The sequence below is a fragment of the Pungitius pungitius genome, chromosome 17 (genome assembly GCF_949316345.1).
Source record: "Pungitius pungitius chromosome 17, fPunPun2.1, whole genome shotgun sequence".
Classification (NCBI taxonomy): Eukaryota; Metazoa; Chordata; class Actinopteri; order Perciformes; family Gasterosteidae; genus Pungitius; species Pungitius pungitius.
The window spans coordinates 4,118,223-4,135,065 of NC_084916.1; the positions used below are offsets into that span (position 1 = coordinate 4,118,223).

The window sequence follows — 16,843 nt, forward strand, 5'->3', positions numbered from 1 at the left end:
AACGCTACGTTGTTAAGAAGGACCCACTGTCGAGAGCTAGCTAGAATGATAGTAGCCCTGTTTACCTCCTTGTTCTATCTGGCTCGTAAACGCTATACTTTTCCTTTGTAATCAAACCAATCAATTTGTTATGTTTTGTTATGTGATGTGATGTTAGGTTGACTCAGATTTCATATGCTAATTCATGTGACTGCAAAATGTATTTAAAATGTTTGTTAGCACGTGTTAGCCGTTTGCTGTATCAGAAGCAGCGCCGCCATCTTCAATGGCGTCCTTCTCACATACACCACAGTAGTGTGGGCACCTTGCCAAAGTCACGGTTATTTGGACCAAAAGTACGGATTTAATCCAGAGTATTAATGCAAGCCTCTATGGTTTGGTCTGTGAATTTGTATTGTTTGTATCTTTGAAGTATGTTGTCAGGCGAAAATGTAGACATTTGTATATGCTTGCTTTCACTTCAATGGTGAAATAAATATCATTGCTTGAGGAGACGCTGATAGAAGAAGCCACACGTCTGCTGGTGTAATTTATTTCTACTTTCCTCAGGCACAAGTCTGTCATCAGGCTCTCTCATCCTGAGACCTGTAACAGCAGCAATGCAACTCATTGGATGCCGGCTGCCGTAAAATCCCAAAGAAGAAGAAGAAGAAGAAGCGGTCCACCTCCTCCTCCCTCAGTTGAGGACTGATCCCGGAACAGAACGGACGGTGAAACCTTTTCTCCTTCCCGGTAAAACAAGCGGAACTTAAAATGCGACGTCTCGGTGCGCAGAGCTCGGTTCTGGCTCTCCTGATGATAAGCCTTCACGCCGCTGCACCACGTGAGTTAACGCTTTGTTTAATTGTAGAAGAAGAGACGCTTCGTGTCCTCATAGGCTGCAGTCATCAGGTGAAGTGTCTCTGATGTTTCTTGATGACGTCAGACAAAGTTGTAAAAAGTAACAAATGTTGTCAAAGTGCGCGCGTGTTTCCTCTCGTGAGTTTGTGTAAAGGACAGAAGTGTGTTTGTCTCACTCTGCTGTCTCTGTCTTCGGGACATTAAACGGAGGGACCGCTCTTTTAGCAGACATGACGCGGCACGTCACAGATGACGTCACACTGACGCTGTTTGGTCAATCTGGACCGATGAATCAGTCATCAATATTCCTTGTAGACATCAGCTTGTTGTCTCATGAGTGAGAAGAAAGAAGTGAAGAAATGTCAAACTCAGTCTGAGCTCAAAGTTGATTTTAAACTCTTAGTTTGTGTCTCAGTCACAAAAACAACAACTTATCCATCTGAATCCAGTGAGTTTAGCTCATGTGTTTATATTAAAAAATGCTATCAGCTAAAATATTTGATATTTAGACTTTATTGATGTCAGAATGACTCTCAAATGTCCAGCATCTCTCTGCAGTATTTGATGCATTATCAGGAAATAGATTTATTCTCTGACAGATTAAAAAACATTTTTTTTTATTTTTTTTTATTTTACCTTTATTTTACCAGGTAAAAGTCCCATTGAGATTGAGATCTCATTTTCAAGGGCGACCGGGCCAAGAAGGCAGCAGCACACGTCGTTAAAAAACAGCCATAAAATACATATACATGACATGACTAAAACCACAATACAAATTAAGTTAAAAACTAAAATACAAAGAAAAAATGGTCAAAAGCAGAGGCACCGTTGATTAGATTTTTGTTGTCTGTCCATTTGGAGACGTCGGAAAACATTAAAAGACACAAGTTGAGAGAATTTCAGGTCAGCCTGGAGATTGTTCCATGTTGATGGGGCGGAAAAACTGAATGCTTTTATCCCCAATTCAGTCCGCACTCGTGGAATGTACAAGCAGTAAATGTCGCTGGACCTTAAAGCGTACCGGTTCTCTGCTCCACGGAGGAGTGAACATAGATAAGACGGGACCATACCGAGGAGAGCCTTGTAGATCAAGGACAACCAGTGAGTTTACTGTGCTGAGACTTTAGAATAATATTCTAATCTTCTTAGATTCTTTTCATCCAGCTGATCGAAAGTCAAATAAATCCGTAACATTTAGACATGCAAGGAATTTGACATGGTGTTTGGTGCATGACATTGGACAGTAAGACAATGAGACAATGGACAACAAGACAAATAACATGCAAGAGAAATGGAATGTTTAAATTACAATTTAACTCGGCAGTATAAAATCAAAGGCTAAAGGATAAGGGGATGTAGAATAAAAAAGAAAAGCTGAAATGAAAGTAAAACATCAAGTGCACCAGTGAACAGATCACCAACTGTGTTGTATGTGAAAGTGAAGGCAGCGACCAGTGAAAAAAAGGGATGTCAGTCAGTCACAAATCACTGAGGAGACGTTTCTTACATTTAAATCTGTGTCCTTGTGTTTATACTTTAGTTTTTTATAAAGATATTCTAAAGTTAAGCTTAAATATAGAAATACACAAGAAGCTGGTCAGATTTGTTTGTTGTTTCTTGACAGTTGAATCCAAAAAAGAACAGAATGAATAAATATTTTAATCATATAGAATATAAACAGAAATAAATGACCTTTGAACTTGTTTGTGCTGCTACTTCACTTCAAGAAACTCAGAGTTCAAAGTTAATGTTTAAAACCTCACAAGAAGAAACGTCTGAGGTCACAATTTATGACATAAAATAGTTTGATGTAAACGATCAAATTAAATGTAAATATAAGGAACATTATACAATAACAATTAATGTGGTTTTACAAACCAGAATTGTCAGAAATGATGATCTCAATAAGCAATTTATTTAATATTTCATTTCAGAATATAATGTTTTTAAAAGCTGAATCATCATAAATATCAAAGTAAACATTTATTTGTGTATTTATTGAGTTGTTAAACACAGCAGATGTTATCAGGGTGTCTTGGATGTTCTGTGTTTTTTTTATTTCTGTGTGCAGGAAAACAACATCATTATTGATTTATTAAAGTGTGACATCAGAAGTGAAAATGATTCCTTTTTGGTTCCAGGGATTCACTCTCTGAAGTATCTCTTCACTGCGTCCTCTGGAGTCCCAAACTTCCCAGAGTTTGTGTCTGTTGGGCTGGTGGATGAAGTAGAGATTTATCACTATGACAGTAACACCAGGAGAGCAGAATTCAGACAGAACTGGATGAGCAGAGTCACAGAGGAGGATCCTCAGTACTGGGAGAGGGGGACTAAGATCCTTATGGGCCACCAGCAGGTCTTCAAAGCCAACATTGAAACAGTAAAACAACGCTTCAACCAAACTGGAGGTTTGTTTATGTTTCACGCTTTATGTTTATATTTGTGTCCTTTATGTTAGTACATAAACACACACACACACACATTAAACAGTTTGAGGTCTTTTCTTGACTGAAACAAGTTTTTTATAAAGTATATAAACATAATGAATACTTTTCCCATTAGATGAGCTTTACTTGATCTCAGGGAGTCGATGCTGCAGTTTTTCATTCCAGGTTTTTATCAGATGACGTCCAACATTTTCTAGTTGAGGTTTCTCACTGAGACGACTTGTTCCTCTTTGTCTGTTTGAAATGGTGATGAATGAAATACTGCTCAGTGTTGTTCCCACTAAAGAAGCACTTCCAAGGTTTCATCAGCCTCTCTGACATTTTACAGTGTGAACAATTCATGGATTCATTCAAAATAGTTATGACATCATCTGCAAAGACTAGAATTATTAGTGTGAGCCCGAAATCTGGAGTATGATACAGATGAGAGTTCATGAACTAAAGTGGACTGCAGTGTTTATAAGAAACATTCAGTGATTTTAGTGTTGAAACATCAATCAATTAGATGATGAATTATTTATATGAATCAACATGAATGTTTATAATCAGAGGATGACTAAAGTCTTTTATCAAGCAAATAGCTTAACATGTTCTCTCTCTCTCTCTCTCTCTCTCTCTCTCTCGGTGCATGCTGGGAGTGAGTGTGTGTGAGCGTGTGTGGGCGAGTGGCGAATTGAGCGATTTTCTTACATTGTTTTTCTTCTTAGTTATATATATTTAATTTAATGTGGTTAATGGCTTGTTTTTCACCTTAGTTGAGGGTTTAGTCTTTGGGTTCTTTATTTGGTGGTTTCTTTTTCTCCTGCCGGTGTCTCGCCGGTCGGCGTCTCTAGACGCCATGGTAAATGGAGACACGTTGTCCAAGCTCACGAGGAAGCACGGCATCAAGATCGCCGCTGACTTCACGTGTAGCGTAGAGGACATCGGGTTGGCTGTGGGGGAGAAGGTCGGGCACGGCAGCGTTAAATCGGCCTCCCGCATGAACGGCGCCGTGGTCATCTTCCTGGACCAGGTGGAGAAGGTGAACCGCGTCGTCGAGACAGGCCTCACGGTGAATGATTTGTTTGTGCAGGTGTTGCCGCTAACGCAACCGGCAACAAGAATTGTTTTGTCCAATGTCCCTCCATTTATTACCGACGAGTTCCTCAGCAGAGAGCTCTCTAGACACGGAAAGTTGGTTTCACCGATCAAAAAGATCTTGTCTGGATGTAAGTCTCCGTTGCTGAAGCACGTAGTGTCTCACCGCAGACACCTGTATATGATCCTTAACAACCGGAATGTAGAGCTCAACCTCCGCTTCCATGTTAAGGTAGATGATTATGAATACGTGATTTTTGCAACATCCTCGTTGATGAAATGCTTCGGTTGCGGTGAGGAGGGGCACTCCGTGAGAGCCTGTCCGAGGCGGGGGGTCCCTGCTCCACCTGGCCCGGGTGCGGCCGCGGGGGCTGCGGCGGACGCGTCTCCGGCGGGGGGCGCGGCGGGCGCGTCTCCGGCGGCGGACGCGTCTCCGGTCGGGGGCGCGGCGGACGCCGCTCCGGTCCGGCCCCCGGCTGTCGCGTCTCCGGCGGGGGGCGCGACGGACGCCGCTCCGGTCGGACCCCCGGCGGACGCAACCCAGTCTCCAAAAAAAGCGTGAAATAGCTACGTTGGTCCACCGTGATAAACGTAGTCATGTTACGTTTTCCCTCAAAATAACGTTACTATGTTACGTTTCTTTTGGCCCATTCATTTACATTGCTTTGCAAATAGGTCACGTGACTATCAAGTTTCCCGTTAGTGAAAAGAAAAACATGGGGCCCCCGGACCGTACACTGCTGGGCATTTACACACTAAAACTGTCATATTTATGAAAGCAAAAGGTATATCTTGAAATTTCTTGTTGTCATGATAAAAGGGAACATAAGTGAGTGTGTTTGGATGTCAAAATCAGTATATATATTTTGATATTTGTATGGGACACACAAAAAAAGAAGAAACTCAGATTTGCTTGGGAAAAAACTACTTACAGGGGCTTTATCCCCATAAAACATAAAGGACGAAGCCTGGAAGTCTCCGTTATGTTAGCCTAGTGTGTGGACAGTATATCTGTAAAGGTTTTACTTTTATTGAGTAAAGCAGAACAAATAGAGAGAGACTTTAGTGGAGGCCTCACGGCCACTTCACGCACAGGGCAAGCAATGCAGCTCAAATCTCTCCGTTTGCCGGGCAAATTATAAGTCCCGCCTCTCTATGGATTCGTCAGAGCCAATGGAATGGAGCCAGACCCACGTGGGATGGATCGCCCGTTTTCCTGGCCAGTAAAAAGAGGAGACGTGTGGAGCGAGAAATGACGCTCCGCTCTGAGGGCGAAGCCCCGCCCCCCTTTCCCATGTAAACAAGACGTAATGTTCGGGGGGGGGAAGTTGCACTCACACAACAACCGAGAGTTTTAGGCGGAATAACGGAATTTATGTTTAAAAAGTCATAATGTGATTCGAGTGCTTTGAGTTTGTTTTGTTTGGCGATTAGTGGCTTTAAGGCTGAACGCTTCTTTACGGTAACGCCCCCACTGGAAGTGTTTTTTTAATAATGCGCCGTTAAAGGCGTTGCGTAGCCACGCTTTCCCAAAGGGACACTCAAATCTTCGCAGAAACGAATAAACGGAAGGTCTTCTACAGTCTCTGATAGAAGATTATGAAAGAATAACGCATACTTCTCGCTAGAAATGCCATCGAAATGCATACAAATGCTGATGCTTTCTTAAAATATTGTGTTTTTCACAGAGATTATGCTGACCGTCCGCCATGTTTTTCTTTTCACTAACGGGAAACTTGATAGTCACGTGACCTATTTGCAAAGCAATGTAAATGAATGGGCCAAAAGAAACGTAACATAGTAACGTTATTTTGAGGGAAAACGTAACATGACTACGTTTATCACGGTGGACCAACGTAGCTATTTCACGCTTTTTTTGGAGACTGGGTTGGCGGACGCCGCTCCAGTCGGGCCCCCGGCGGTCGCGTCTCCGGCGGGGGAAGGGCGATTGCGGCGCCCGTTTCTGTGCCAAGGCGGCGTAGTGGTAGCGCTGCTGTGCCTGACCTGCACGGGGTGAGTATGAGTAGGAGTGTGAATGGTGATGGTGTCCAGGGAAGTGGGGGGAAGGCTTTGGGTGTGGTGGAAAATGGAGAGGATGGAGGGGAAAGGAAAGGAATGGGTGAAAAGAATGGGGAGCCTGCAGAGGAAACAGAGCAGGGTGGCGGAGGAGTTGGGGAAGGTACAAGTGGGCGCGGGTGGGCAGAACAGGTAGAGGAAGCTGAAATGGAGGAGGAGGAGGCAGGGGAGCAAACAACTGCCCCCGAAAGGAAAAAAAAGCCCAGAATACAGGCAGCGAAGCCAAGGCCAGCAAGGGCGGGGAAGATCCACAGACGGGTCGGGGACAAAGGCAGTCAGAGGACAGCGAGAGTGAAGGGGAGCTCTCAGACTGCAGTGAGGCGCCGACGTTTTTTTTTAGCAACAGCCAGCAGCAGAAGATGTACACCGCTGAAAGAATAGGAACATTCTTGAAAAAAACAAAAGGCAAAAAGGGAATAAAAGTGATAGATTATTTTCCAGACCTAAACTTGTTTTACACCTCTGCTAGACACCACATGAGTCGGAGGGAGGAGGCTGGCCTCACTGAGCAGGAGGGTTTTAGATTAAAAAAACTTATCAAAAGTACGCAGAGCATTGAAGAAGGGTAATGTTGAAATCTCCAATGTGTGTTTTAATTAATTTATTGATTTTTATTAATTTATTTACTTTTTTCTGCATACCTACCCACAATGAATACTTTTAAAGTTGGGAGTTTAAATGTGAATGGAGCCAGAGATGAAAAGAGAGCATCTATTTATGAATTAAAAAAAATTAAGTGTATTGATGTTCTCTTCTTACAAGAAACCCATATCGACAGCACCAACGAGGCCGACTGGATGAAGGAGTGGGAAGGGAAAGTCCTCCTAAGCCACAACACCAACCTCAGTGGAGGAGTAGGCTTCCTCTTCTCCAGGTCTTTTAATCTTTTGTCACTGGAGGTCAAACACATCATCGAGGGGAGGTTGTTTTTAGTCAAGGCGCGGTTCGACCTTTTTACTGTTGTTTTTATCAATGTGTATGCCCCAACAATCGGTGCAGAAAGGAAGCTGTTTTTACAAAGAATTGATGATGTTTTATATAGCTGTGCCTCAGAGGATTTTTTATTCTTGGGGGGGATTTTAACTGCACGGAAAATGAATTAAAAGACCGTAATCACGCAGAGCCACATCCAGCTTCACAGCACGCTCTGAGGCAGCTGGTCCACTCTCACGGCCTGGTGGATGTGTGGAGAAGGATGCACACAGACTGTCGGCAGTACACGTGGTCCCATTTTAGAGAAGGTAGAATCTCCTTAGCCAGATTAGATCGTTTTTATGTTTTTAAGCAGCATTTTAATATTTTTAAGATGTGCAATATTGTCCCTGCTGGTTTTACCGATCATTCGTTGCTTCTATGTAATGTTTTTATTGGAAACTGTTCACCTAAAAGTGCATATTGGCATTTTAACTCAGTTTTAACTTTAAGAATTTTAGAGAGGTCCTTTTATATTTCTGGGGTGTTTTTAGGCTGAGGAAGAGCGATTTTAGCAGTCTTAGGCAATGGTGGGATCATGGTAAGATTGAGATTAGGCTCCTCTGTCAACAGCACACCTTCAACGTTACCAGAGACATCACCAGATCTATGAAGGACCTGGAAACTGATATAGTGGAACTAGAGCGTTTAAGCGAGTCCACAGAAGATCGAGGACATATTGAAGTCCTCAAAGGGAAAAAAATGGCTCTGGCCGACCTGTTTGATGTTAAAGTCCAGGGTGCACTGGTCAGGTCCCGATTCCAGAACATCACAGAGATGGACACTCCCTCTGGCTACTTCTTCGGCCTGGAGAAGAAGAGTGGGCAGGGGAGGGTGATCCACTCACTGCTAGGTGACGCAGGGCAACCAGTTGTGGAACCATGCCAGATTCGAAGGCAAGCTGTGGGGTTTTTCTCCTCCCTGTATGCCAGTGAGTACAGGGGGGAGGAACCACTGACAGAGGAGTTCGGGGACGAACTACCTCAAGTCTCTGATGAGACCAACGTGTGGCTAGACAAGCCCATAACCGTAGAGGAGCTGAGGACCGCCTTGATGGGAATGTACGGACGACGTGCACCAGGCATTGACGGCCTCACAGCTGAATTTTATAAAACTTTCTGGGACATCCTTGCAGGGGACCTACTAGATGTGTTCAATGAGAGTCTGGCCTCTGGTTCCATGCCGATGTCCTGCCGCAGAGCCATAATAACACTGCTGCCAAAAAAGGGAAACCTGCAGGACATCGGCAATTGGCGCCCTGTGTCCCTGCTGTGTGTGGATTACAAGCTTCTGTCCAAAGTCTTTGCCTCCAGGCTGAGGGAAGCTATGGAGCAGGTCATCCATCGGGACCAGACCTACTGTGTGCCCGGCAGGTCCATGGTAGATAATGTCTACCTCATTCGAGATGTTTTGGAGGTCTCCAGCTCATTGGGCATTAATACTGGCCTGATTTCTCTAGACCAGGAAAAGGCTTTTGACCGCGTTGAGCACAACTTCCTCTGGAAAGTCATGGGGAAGTATGGGTTCAGCGCTGGTTTTATAGCTAAGATCAAAGTGTTGTACAAGGACGTTGAGAGTGTGCTGAAGATAAACGGAAGTCTGTGTGCACCTTTTAGAGTGTATAGAGGGGTCCGGCAGGGTTGTGCTCTGTCCGGGATGCTCTATGCACTCTCCCTGGAACCCCTCCTTGAAAAAATACGCTCTAGCCTGGAAGGCCTGGTTTTGCCTGGTTTTAGAGGAAGAATGATTTTATCGGCGTATGCCGACGATGTTGTTGTTTTTATTAAAAACCAGAGGGATGCAGACCTTTTAACCGACATTGTAAAGAAGTTTAGCAAAACATCGACAGCGAGGGTGAACTGGAAGAAAAGTGAAGCCCTCGCTGTCGGTGAATGGCGTGGCGGCCTCCCAGTTCTTCCCCAGAACATAGTGTGGAAGAAGGACGGTTTTAAATATCTGGGAATATACCTCGGACAAGAGAGCATGGTCCAGAAGAATTGGGAGGGCGTCACAGAAAGAATTGAAGGGAAACTTTCTAAGTGGAAGTGGCTGCTCCCTCAAATGTCTTTTAAAGGTAGAATTCTGGTTTTAAACAACTTGATTGCATCTCAGTTGTGGCACCGACTCACTTGTTTAGACCCTCCCTCGGGCTTCCTGGCCCACATACAAAAAAAAATGGTAGACTTTTTTTGGGGGGGTCTACACTGGGTGCCACAAGGGGTGCTGTTTTTAGCCAGGGAGGAGGGGGGACAGAGCCTCGTCCACCTGGCCAGCCGGACGGCCACTTTTAGACTCCAGTTTATACAGAAATACCTCACAGGTCCAGATGGTTTAGTGTGGAGAGACGTGGCAAGCTGCATTTTCAGGCGTGCAAACAACATGGGGCTGGATACTGCTCTGTTTTTAATTGATTCTAATGTTTTAAAGCTAAATGGGCTACCTCTGTTTTATCAGGGTGTTTTTAAGTCTTGGGCCCTTTTTAAGCGTAAAAGGTGCCCACAGTCTTCCTCTCTGTACTGGTTGTTGAGAGAACCTTTGATTCATGCAGCGAAGCTAGACATCTGCAGCAGTGGTACCCCTGGCCTGATGGGGGCGCTGCTGAGAGCACGAGTCCTGTGCCTGCAGCAGCTGGTGGACGCAGTGGGGCCGACGCTGAACGACGCCCCGGCCCTGGGCTCTCTACTGGGACTGCATTCCGTCCGAGTGGCAAGGATGGTCCTTGAGCTGTGGAACCAGAGGCTGACGGGAGAGGAAAGGACCCTCCTCAAAAACTACAGCCAGAGCCTATTGGAGCCGGACCCTGCAGACCCTTTCCCCGAGATTTATTTGAGCCCGGGGCTGGGGGACCTCACCGGCCCCCTGCTCGCTACAACACGCCCGGAGGCACTAACACTACATGAGGCAGACAAGAAGACTCTGTATTTTAACTGTGTGAAGGGCATAAACCGGGCTGGACTATGCAACAGACTACCCACTGTGTGGTCAAACAGACTGGGACAAAATGGACCTGGCCCACAGTGGAGGATTTTATACAAACCTCCCCTAAAAAAACGGACTGCCGACCTCCAGTGGAGAATTTTACATGGTGCTGTCGCCTCCAACGCTTTTATTTCTGCCATCAACCCCACTGTCCTGAGCAAGTGCCCCTTCTGTGACCTCCGAGAGACTATTTATCATGTTTTTACTGAGTGCAAGAGACTTGCGAGTTTCTTCTCTCTTTTAACATTGGTTTTTAATCTTTTTAATGTGGTTTTTACAGAGAAAATTTTTATCATGGGAGCTGCCTACAAAAAAGCAGAAAAAGAAAAGTGGCAGCTCCTTAACTATCTCTCGGGGGAAGCAAAAATGGCCATCTACCTGAGCCGGAAAGCCAAAGTAAAGAACGGAGAGGGGCAGGAAGCCAGGGCAGTGTGGCTGGTGAACATCAGGGCCAGGCTCGGCCTCGAGTTTTGTTTTTATAAGCACATTGGAGACGTAGACGCTTTTAAACAACGCTGGTGTACGCTCTGTACACATGACATCCATTGCAGTCTGTCCATCCCGGGAGAGGGATCCCTCCTCTGACGTTCTCCCTAAGGTTTCTTCCCTTTTTTCCCCATTGAAGGGTTTTTTCATATTTTGGGGAGTTTTTCCTGTGCCGATGTGAGGGTTTCGGGACAGAGGATGTTGCATGTGTACAGACTGTAAAGCCCTCTGAGGCAAATTTGCGATTTTGGGCTATACAAAATAAAATGAATTGAATTGAATTGGTGTTTTAATAATGTTGTTTGTTCTGTGATCAAAAATGAGTTGGTGTTTGCACCAGTTTTTAAAAAATGAAGGGTGTATATTTTTAAAGAAAAACAAAACAACGTGAACTTTTAACATGTCTGAATTTGAAAAGACTATAAAGATGTAAATAAAGCGTTTGTTTAAAAAATCAAAAAAAAATCAAATCTCTCTCTCTCTCTCTCTCTCAGGTGTCCACATTTACCAGAGGATGTACAGCTGTGAATGGGATGATGAGACCAACAAGGTTAAGGGTTATGATCAGCATGGTTATGATGGAGAAGACTTCATATCATTTGACCTGCAGACAGAGCAGTGGATTGCTCCTAAACCGCAGGCTGTCATCACCAAACACAAGTGGGATAATGACAGAGCTCTGATAGCACATAAGAAGAACCACCTGACTCATTTGTGTCCCGAGTGGCTGAAGAAGTACGGGAGGAGCTCTCTGACGAGAACCGGTAGGATCACATGACCTGATGTCCTTCCATGGACACGATGCTCATAAATCTTCTGTTGTTGCCATAGCAACGTGTCAGCAACACACAGAGACCCACTGTGTCTCCCACATGTCTCCCCCCCTCAACTCCTTCTCTCCTTCACTGCATTCCCTCCCTCACTTCCCCCCTCACACCTGTCCCCACTCTGTCCCTCCATTCTGTCTTTGTCTCTGCTGTGTTTCTGTCCGTCTCGCTGTCTCTTTACTCTCTCACACTGTCCTCCTCCCTTTCTAATCCGTCTCACCCCTCATCTGTTTTTCTCCCTTCTTTAATCAATGAAACTTTAGAGACATTTCATTCTTTTAGTAAACTTAAATACAATTTAAATACACTACATCAAAGATGAGTGATATTAATACACATTAAATATTAATAAAGGACCTCTTACCGGTCCCTCTGTTGTGTCTCCAGAGCGTCCCTCAGTGTCTCTCCTCCAGAAGACTCCCTCCTCTCCAGTCAGCTGCCACGCTACAGGTTTCTACCCCGACAGCGCCACCCTCTTCTGGAGGAAAGATGGAGAGGAGCTCCATGAGGACGTGGACCTCGGAGAGGTCCTCCCCAACCACGACGGCACCTTCCAGATGAGGGTTGACCTGAAACTGTCCTCCGTCCCTGCTGAAGACTGGAGGAGGTACGAGTGTGTGTTCCAGCTGTCTGGTGTGGACGAGGACATGGTCACCAAACTGGACAAGACCAGGACCAACACGGGTAGGTCTGAGACCCGGAGCGGTGAAGGAGGGACGCACACCTTCACTTTGTTCACTTTGTGTTTTTTGGATTTGGAAAGTTGTGTTTTCTTACATTTGTTTCATGTCGTTTTTATTTGTAGTCATTTTAAGAATCAAACCACAGCAAGAGTTCTGAACTCTGTTTACTAGTCGACATTAATACACAAATGTGTCAATATTTGACTTTGTCAATAAGTTTCTTTTTCACCATCCTTTTGTAAAGTCATTCCAGGTAAGAGCTTCATTTGAGTCCATGGTGAACTATTGTAATGTGGAACATTGTAGAATCTGCATTCACACAACTACTGGTCCCTTAAAGATGAGTAAATCCTGGGATTAATCCATGTATCCATCAGTGAATCAGACAGAGTCAAGTTCATCCAATATGTGTCTCAGTCATCATGAAGACATGACGTCACATGGTGTGTGTTCAGTGGATCTTCTTTTGTGACCTGCTTCATCTGTTCATCTTGAGACTCTTTGGTTGTTTTGTGCTCCACAGAGAAACCTGCTGGCTTCACCTTCATCATCATCATCGCTGCTGTGGCTATTCTTGGCCTCATCGCTGCTGTGGTTGGATTCTTGGTGTATAAGAGAAATAGGAACGGTGAGAGAGCCAATCAGAGACCAGTGTTGAGGAGCATTTGATTTTAGGCTTTGAGTTGATGCTTTTCATCAGTCACATGATGTCATGATGTCATCACTAGAAGAAGCAAATTCATATCTTTGTAAGATGTATTACTATGTACATGTTATTAAATCATATTAGCTTATATACTTCATATGTTTAGTATAATTTACCTTTTAGACAATACTACGTTAAGACAAAACTTGTTTTGTAGACAGACACTTAAATGTTGTTGATGTTGTTTCTACACATTCATCAGATAGTAATTTTAAGAGAAAATAGGTATAAAAAACTGAGATTGTATCTACTGGGAGGAAGCCGTTAGAACACTGACCCTAAAATTCTCTTTCCTTTTTTTTCCAGCCAAACGCTCTTCAGACAAACTCCGTTCTTCTATTGAAGGCTCTGAGCTCGCTGAGGAACTGAATCCTAAAGCTTGAAGTCAGCGTCCTGCACACAGTGAGTAGCTCCACGTGGGACATGAACTATTCCCAGCTGCTGCTTCACAAAGCTTCCCTCAGTATGAGCACAAGGAGCTTCTCATGTAAAGACACTCTTTGACTTTTTCTACAACAAAGATATGAGAGATTATTAAGAGAAAGACACACAAAGCTTCACATCAGCTCCTCAGATAAAGTCTGTGTGGTGGCGGGCGTGGTTTCGGCTCGGCTGCCGAGGAGGAGAGAGGGGGAGTGGCTCGGGGAATGGTGACAGCTGGAGGTGATGAACCTCCAGCTGAGGCCAATTGAGGAAATGCTTCCCTGTATTTAAGAGGGAGACTGGAGCGAGTGGGAGAAGTGTGGGGGCGAGAGCAAGCCGGAGAAATAATAAAGACCATTACCAACGGTGAACAGGTGCCTGTGGGTCATTACGTTCCCCCCTAGTAACCCAGCTGTTACAGTCTGATATTTAAAGCTCTTACATTAACTTCTAGGAACTCACTAACACATCTTTATCCAAATGGAGTCAAAGTAGTTTGTGGTAAATTATTTAGTTTTCTCTTTGTTACGAGTGTGTTCATCTCAAACTAATCCACCAGATTTACTCTTTGATGCTTCTGCTGTTTGGGTTTCTGGTTGAATCATGTAATTGATTGAAATGTAGTTTAAAATTTCTTACTGCTGTTTAGGATCGATGGACGTGTTTCTTCTTGTTTTCGTGGGAGTTGAACAGTAAAGCTCTAAATCACTTGTGGTTTTGTAGATGAAGTGGCTCCATTTTCCCTTTTTGTTCCTTTGTCTTGCTGTTCAATAAATGCTCCACTGCTCCAGATGTTTGTGTTGTTGTGATTCCATGTGCTTCCCCTCTGTGACTGCAGCCACAATCACATGCATGTTGTTGTTGCCCTTTGACCTCTAAACGTGAGGTTCTTCACTTTACTGCTTTAAAGCATGTGGGAGTTGCTGCAGATGGAAGACTCTCATCACCTGAGATCATTTTATTATAACAGAGTAACATTTCTAAATCCTGAGTCTTATCAGCACATGTTGTGGTTGGAGAATCTACAATGATGTGAATATTCAGTGTCCTCTGTTGTCTCTGAGGACAAATGGACGAGTCTTTGACCTGTAGACGTCCAACAAAAGAGCAAGAAGAGTAAACATTGTTGGAGCAAAGCAGTGATCCTTCAAATATCTGAAGAGGATTTAACTTTTCCTTAAACAAGAAACTTGACTGAGTCAAGGCTTCTCCAAGGTCTGCGTCTCCGCCTAGTTGAGAAAACACACACCAGTTACTCCTCCAGGCTTCTCTGCTGGGAGGTCACACACTATGGCGTCCTAAAGTAACAACGCTTCAACTGCTGTGACAATAACATTATTTAGGTTTCTCTCCTGTATAATTTGCTGCTTTGTTAAGTAAGAATAAATATATATATATATACACCTGTCCAACTGCTCGTTAACACTTAATTTCTAAGCAGCCAATCACATGGCAGCAACTCAGTGCATTTAGGCATGTAGACATTGTCAAGACAATCTCCTGCAGTTCAAACCGAGCATCAGTATGGGGAAGAAAGGTGATTTGAGTGACTTTGAACGTGGCATGATTGTTGGTGCCAGAAGGGCTGGTCTGAGTATTTCAGAAACTGCTAATCTACTGGGATTTTCACGCACAACCATCTCTAGGGTTTACAGAGAATGGCCAGAAAAAGAAAAAACATCCAGTGAGCGGCAGTTCTGTGGGCGGAAATGCCTTGTTGATGCCAGAGGTCAGAGGAGAATGGCCAGACTGGTTCGAGCTGATAGAAGGGCAACAGTGACTCAAATAACCACCCGTTACAACCAAGGTGGGCATAAGAGCATCTCTGAACGCACAGTACGTCGAACTTTGAGGCAGATGGGCTACAGCAGCAGAAGACCACACCGGGTGCCACTCCTTTCAGCTAAGAACAGGAAACTGAGGCTACAATTTGCACAAGCTCATCGAAATTGGACAATAGAAGATTGGAAAAACGTTGCCTGGTCTGATGAGTCTCGATTTCTGCTGCGACATTCGGATGGTAGGGTCAGAATTTGGCGTCTACAACATGAAAGCATGGATCCATCCTGCCTTGTATCAACGGTTCAGGCTGGTGGTGGTGGTGTCATGGTGTGGGGAATATTTTCTTGGCACTCTTTGGGCCCCTTGGTACCAATTGAGCATCGTTGCAACGCCACAGCCTACCTGAGTATTGTTGCTGACCATGTCCATCCCTTTATGATCACAATGTACCCAACTTCTGATGGCTACTTTCAGCAGGATAAAGCGCCATGTCATAAAGCTGGAATCATCTCAGACTGGTTTCTTGAACATGACAATGAGTTCGCTGTACTCAAATGGCCTCCACAATCACCAGATCTCAATCCAATAGAGCATCTTTGGGATGTGGTGGAACGGGAGATTCGCATCATGAATGTGCAGCCGACAAATCTGCGGCAACTGTGTGATGCCATCATGTCAATATGGACCAAACTCCCTGAGGAATGCTTCCAGCACCTTGTTGAATCTATGCCACGAAGAATTAAGGCAGTTCTGAAGGGAAAAGGGGGTCCAACCCGTTACTAGCATGGGGTACCTAATAAAGTGGCCGGTGAGTGTTTATATGTGTATATTAATATATGTGTATATGTATATATATATATATATATATGTGTATATATATATATATATGTGTATATATGTATGTATGTAATATTTATTTCTATATGAAGAAATGATACAAGTGATTCATGTTATTTGTGATTGCTCATCATGTGTCTTCCTGCTCTTTGTCCTCAGTTTGCTTCTTTACAAACTTGTTGCACTGGAATCTGCCCGGCAACTGATGACTTTATAAAGTCAGGAGGTTCTGTTGCTCTTTTAAATACATCTCATTGATGTATGTACGTATATGTTATGCCTACATTATGAAATACTAATATGTATATACATTCATATATTTGAACAACAAATCTTTGCAGGGCCTTTCCATTTTTCTATATAAAGAAAATTGTTTATTTCTTCACTGCTAGAATCCTGGGACCTTTAAAGTTGAACGTAAGGTAAAGAAAACAAACATACTCACAGACCTGTGAAGATTAAGACGTTTAACCTTTTTTCATACAGACCAATATACTTCCTTTGTCAAAAGTGTTTGGTTCTGCCTGGAAACCGATGACATCACAGCCGTTCTCACAATCATGTCATCGTTCCATTATACATTAAACTATGAATATGTAATCAACGTAAATATGAATAAATTGCCCTGTGATATGACCCGGATCATTTAATAATAAGTATTTAATAGTCAGACTGTCATCATCAGGAACACGAGAGCTTTGAACATGT

General features: G+C 43.9%; 1 protein-coding gene across 1 annotated transcript; it reads left to right on the forward strand.

Annotated features, from left to right (window-relative positions):
- Positions 1-665: 665 nt before the first annotated feature.
- Positions 666-13,854, forward strand: LOC134107052 (major histocompatibility complex class I-related gene protein-like). Its single transcript, XM_062558330.1, has 6 exons — positions 666-823; positions 2,982-3,248; positions 11,372-11,641; positions 12,092-12,388; positions 12,911-13,015; positions 13,400-13,854. Exons 1-6 carry the CDS (start codon positions 754-756, stop codon positions 13,474-13,476), a joined length of 1,086 nt encoding a protein of 361 aa, XP_062414314.1. The 5' UTR covers positions 666-753; the 3' UTR covers positions 13,477-13,854.
- The last annotated feature ends 2,989 nt before the right edge of the window (positions 13,855-16,843 follow it).

What these genes read in the sequence shown, in the direction of transcription:
- LOC134107052 (XM_062558330.1), top strand. Translation starts at nt 754, where the DNA reads ATGCGACGTCTCGGTGCGCAGAGCTCGGTTCTGGCTCTCCTGATGATA. An exon ending in CCTTCACGCCGCTGCACCAC is followed by an intron (nt 824 to 2,981) that starts GTGAGTTAACGC and finishes TTTTGGTTCCAG; the next exon opens with GGATTCACTCTCTGAAGTAT. An exon ending in CAAGACCAGGACCAACACGG is followed by an intron (nt 12,389 to 12,910) that starts GTAGGTCTGAGA and finishes TGTGCTCCACAG; the next exon opens with AGAAACCTGCTGGCTTCACC.